This window comes from Semicossyphus pulcher, unplaced genomic scaffold, assembly GCF_022749685.1.
Source record: "Semicossyphus pulcher isolate SPU_LCO1_2020_fin unplaced genomic scaffold, fSemPul1.0.p SCAF_15, whole genome shotgun sequence".
In the NCBI taxonomy this organism is placed as follows: Eukaryota; Metazoa; Chordata; class Actinopteri; order Labriformes; family Labridae; genus Semicossyphus; species Semicossyphus pulcher.
In genome coordinates, this window is record NW_027211659.1 from 29514723 (window position 1) to 29520000 (window position 5278).

The 5278-nt window shown below is 48.2% G+C and overlaps 1 protein-coding gene across 1 annotated transcript in view; it reads right to left on the bottom strand.

The window, feature by feature from the left end:
• Window positions 1–857: 857 nt before the first annotated feature.
• Window positions 858–5278, bottom strand: part of gtdc1 (glycosyltransferase-like domain containing 1) — a 35328-nt gene continuing 30907 nt past the window's right edge. Inside the window, exons 7-9 of the mRNA XM_069662584.1 lie at window positions 2676–2746; window positions 2489–2580; window positions 858–1487 (exon numbers count right to left, since the gene is read on the bottom strand). Coding sequence (XP_069518685.1) covers window positions 1413–1487; window positions 2489–2580; window positions 2676–2746 — 238 coding nt within the window. The 3' untranslated portion in view covers window positions 858–1412. The remainder of the gene's footprint in view (window positions 1488–2488; window positions 2581–2675; window positions 2747–5278) is intronic.

Genomic DNA, 5278 nt, shown 5'->3' on the forward strand with positions numbered 1-5278 from the left:
CTGGTCCCTGTCTCTCTCTCTGCTGGTTCCCGTCTCTCTCTCTGCTGGTTCTCGTTTCTCTCTCTGCTGGTCCCTGTCTCTCTCTCTGCTGGTTCCCGTCTCTCTGCTGGTCCCTGTCTCTCTCTCTGCTGGTTCCCGTCTCTCTGCTGGTCCCTGTCTCTCTCTCTGCTGGTTCCCGTCTCTCTCTCTGCTGGTTCTCGTTTCTCTCTCTGCTGGTCCCTGTCTCTCTCTGCTGGTTCCCGTCTCTCTCTCTGCTGGTTCCCGTCTCTCTGCTGGTCCCTGTCTCTCTCTCTGCTGGTTCCCGTCTCTCTCTCCTGTCCTCTGCTGGATCTATATAATGCTGCCCTGTTAGCTGTTAGCCTAGCACTGCTAATGCTGCATTAGCGTTGTAAGCTCTCCTTTGAATATACTGCATGTTGCTTAGCAGTGATAACATGACGTTAGCTTAGCGCTCTGTTAGCATCTGTTGTACAGTGAGTCAGGTGAATTCTGCAGCTTGTCAGTGAGGCAGAAATATCCAGCTAGTAACACACAAGGAAGGCCCAACAGCTGCTAGCAGGGTGCTAAGCTAATGTAACATTTTTAGCTTTTTACTGATCTATTTTTTTACTCACTAACAGAAATGTTTTACTTATAATTAAATAATGTCTGAACTGGATAATATTCACAGTTCACGAACCTAAGGTATTCATTTATCAGTGTGTGTTTTTTCAGGAGTGCCCCCCCCAGCTAAGAGACAAACAGGAAGGTCTTTTCATCGACTAATAAGCATTCTTTGTGTCCTTGGCAGCAGCAGGCCTCCGTAGCTCCCTGCATGTATTCGACAGTCATAATAAAACACACTTGAGTGGGTCAGAGGGAGAGTTTAATCAGGCTCATAAAAACATGTTTTCCTCTCGGGTTTGGATGAAGAGAAACTCTGAGGGCTGTGTTACAGATCTGTCAGCCTCATGTGGCCTCGGTGGGTACGAGCGTCTGCAGATCCACTTCGGTCTGGTTTCTGAACCTGGCAACTCAGGTGGAGCTGCAGTCAGCGACCGCAGGCTGGCTGCCGCTCAGGCGCTGTGGTGAACAACAGAAACTCAGCGGCACAAAGGATAAAAATGGATCCAGCCGGATATATGAGGTGGCACCGCCTGTGGAAACATGAAAGCTTTTACACGTTAACCCCCCTCCTCCGCCCAAACCACACACATTAAAGAAAGTTCTCTGAGCCTGAGAGGACGGGGACGTTTACAGGTCCAGACTCAGCGTCTCCGTCCGCCCGCCTGCCTTTGATTTGGGGCTCCGAGGTGCCTGAGACGGGCTGGAAGTCAGCACCGCTTTCTGCGCGACGTGGCGTCGAGTCAGGCATGACGGCGCTCCAAACCAGCCGGCACTAATGGACTGAAGTCAGAGCCGCCGCGGTGCGTTCAGGGAGTCTGTGCTGCCAGCAGAGTCTCAAAACGGTCCTTCAGAGCCGCCCAGGAGAAGCAGGAGGTGTCGACCTGAACAGAACATCACACTGACTTCACATGTACGCTAACAGGTAAAGGAGCAGTACAACATCAACAGGATGTGATCATCAGTTAGCTTCACAATGCAGCTAGCTCAAAGAGCGCTTCAAGGAGCAGTTAGCTCAGAGTTAGCTTTAAAGTCAAAGGGCCCTATTTAGACGAGGGAAACCAAAGCCTGCAGTCTGTCCCTGAAACGTTTTTCCACTGTGTCAAACACACTGCTCTTTCCTTATGAGTAGAAGCGTCCACGTGTGAGTGACAAGCAGAGACTCGTGTTGTGAACTCTTCGATGTACAGAACGTCCATAATGCGCCCTCTAAATAGCAAACACTGACTGCGCCACAGACTTTAGACTTTAGACCAGGTTTTTGTTGGTCTAAGGCGCAGTTGCTTTCTGCGTCCTCTAGATAGCAACGCGCCACCCGTTTGCCTGACCACACCTCATTTCAAAACCAACACGGCCATGGGCGCTAACGGTGGTGCAAGATTACTATTTACACAACATGGGCGCTGGGCGTGACAATGACGACTACGCCGGGTGGAAGATCGCAATGACACTTGTGCTGCGCGCTTTGTGCCGGGTGGACGATAGGGCCCTAAGTAGCTTTAGTCAAATTAGCTTCACAGTGCAGTTAACCTAGAGTTAGCTTCACAGTTCAGTTAGCTCAGCTAACTGCAGCTAAAAATCCATTCTAAACAACCTTGACCCATAAGCTAACTATCGGCCAACTGTATCTAAAAGTTTACTCAACCTGGAAGCTAACCAGAAATACAAGCTAACTGTGAGCTAATTGGACCTAGAAGCTAACTTCAAACTATCGCTCCTAAAGGAAGGGGCTAAATGGACCTCTGAGCTAAGCAGACATGGTGCTAGCTGGACCAGCTTCTAACTAGATGTATACCTGGCTCACTCAAAGCAAACTTTACTAATAATAATAATAATAATATTTGGACCTCAGATTCTGACCGTTGTGTTTTAACTGGTTTGTTACCTTTACGATGTGTCTGCGGGCGACGTCGGGCCTCCTGCAGAGTCCCTGCAGACGTTTACAGAGCTGCTCAGGTGTGGAGTACAGGTACTCTGCTGCATCAGAGAGCAGAGAAGAAGAAGATGAAACTCCACACACGAACAGACATGACATTATTCCACCAGGATCAGTCTGAGTCACGTTCTATTACCTGGAAATATCTCAGGATACACCAGAGCCTTCGGACACAGAGGATAACAGCCGCAGTGCACCGCTTCCAACCTGGAACATAAAACAGCCAGAACGCGACGTGATGAGCGTCTGTTTATGACAGACTGAGCCGACCCGACCCAACTCGAGGCGACCCCACCTGACCCGAGCTGACCTGAGCCAACCCGAGCTGACCTGAGCCGACCTGAGCCGAGCCGACCTGAGCCGACCCGACCCAACTCGAGGCGACCCCACCTGACCCGAGCCAACCCGACCCGACTCAAGCCGACCCCACCTGACCCGAGCTGACCTGAGCCAACCCGAGCTGACCCGAGCCGACCTGAGCCGACCCGACCCGAGCTGACCTGAGCCGTCCCGACCTGAGCTGACCTGAGCCGTCCCGACCCGAGCTGACCTGAGCCAACCCGAGCTGACCTGAGCCGACCCGACCCGAGCTGACCCGAGCTGACCTGAGCCGTCCCTACCCGAGCTGACCTGAGCCGACCCGAGCCGACCTGAGCCGACCCGACCCGACCCAACCCCAGCTGACCCGAGCCGACCCGAGCCGACCCGAGCTGACCCGACCCGACCCGAGCTGACCCGACCCGAGCTGACACATTAAAATTTTAAATTTAAATTAAATTTTGTGATGTTGTTTTTTTATGATCCGGTTTTGTTCTGCAGGTCCGTCAGTCTGCTGGTTATCGAGGTCAGCCCGGCTCTCTGATGTGCCTGAACGTCAGCAGACTTCATCTCGTTTAATGAAGTGAATGTTTCTGTGGACTCGGACGTCATCGTCACTGCAGGCGTCTCTTCATCTTCATAATTAATCACATTAACTCCAGTGATGATGACAATGACACGCTGAGGACCATCGCTCCGACAGGACTGATCTCAGACCAGGAAACTGCTGCGCTCTTATTTTGTTGACCTGAGCTGGAGCTTTTATTTTGTTAAACTGACCAGGAGCTTTTATTTTGTTGACCTGAGCTTCCTGTCCTGATGACTTTTTGTGGTAACGTATTATTTAAATAAAAAAAAGTACAAAGAATCATCCTGCATATAAATGCTAACGCTACAAGAACTATTTGGTCAGCTAGACAAAGGCTAAACTGTGCTTGAAGTTTGTTTTTCTGACATTAGCGTGCTAAGACATTAGCGTGCTACAGCCTGGTTTAGTGAGCTGACTTCAGATGTGCTTCAAACTTTATTACATTAGCTTGATAATAAACTAAAGAGTCATAATGCTAAATGCTAATATTATTATTTCAACCATTCCTTTGGTGTTGATTTTACATGTAGCACTTGAGAAAACATTAGGTGATACTAACATTTAGCATGTTAGCTTGTTGCCATGTTGCCATCAGTCAGACAGCTGCGACTTTAACAGATGAAGATGTTGGGTTCAGTTTGTGTCTGTAATGTTCACAGTGTGTGATTAGTGCACATGATTTATATTAAATTATATTTAAACATGAATGAAGTCACATGTTGAGCATCATGTTTATTTATATTTATGTTGTGTGAGGGAGGATGAAGAACAGGAGCCCTGTTGTAACGTTCTCCACCTGCTGTGGCTCCAACAGAACTCCATGTTAATATTGACCCGTTTAAAGTCCACATTCACATGTAAACCTTCAGACTGTATGAACACCACAGGGCTGAGTGTGAGCAGAACGCTGTGGGGGGGCCGAGGGTCCCGGGCCCTCCTGGGTCTGGATCAAAGACAAACACAAACATCACTTCCCCCTCAGGGACGCCACTTCCTGTTCTCTCTGCCATAATTAGCTCATGACTTCATTATCACAGTGTGCACTCATTACACAAAGAATACTCACTCTTTCATTTACATCAAACACAGCAGACGTCACTGCTGCCTGCTGTTAGCCTCACAGTGGACGCTAACGCTAACACTGCTAGCTGAAGAGGCAACTCATTGATATAAAAACATACATGGATCTGTGAACTACGTAATAATGACCAACTGAATCATCAGTATTTCTCCTGTCAAACTTCTGCTAGCATAGCATGCTAACATGTGTATGTTCTCAGACCTTAAAATGCTCTTGTGCTAATTGTTAGCATGATATGTTAACCTCCATGTCTTCTGATCTCAGGATAGCTTGATATACTTTCTGTTGCAGGTTTTATAATTAACATCATGTAACATTTAAACACCAACAAGTCATTAAGCTAACTGAAAGCATCCTAGCATCATAATGCACAGTCCCTAGCATGTTACTAACCTAGCATTAAAATGCTAACAAGTTAATCCCCAAGTAACTTCCTAACATTACAATTACATGCTAACATCCTCCTACAGACACACACGTGTTGACTCAGGGCTAACACTGCGTCTGACTCTCACACCTGAAACTAACCGTCTGTTTGAACTGAATGAATCTTTGTTCAGCAGCTGTCGCCTCAGATCCTCTCTGTATTTTAGTGTAGCAAACGTTGTTACAGCGAGTTTCACTCGGAGCGTCTCTTCTGTCCTACTCCAGCGTGTCTGTATGAGAGGTGCGACAGGCCTCTGAACTCTGATGAACATAAATATGTGACTGAGCTACAAACAGACTCACACATGAATCAGGTGCAGATCAG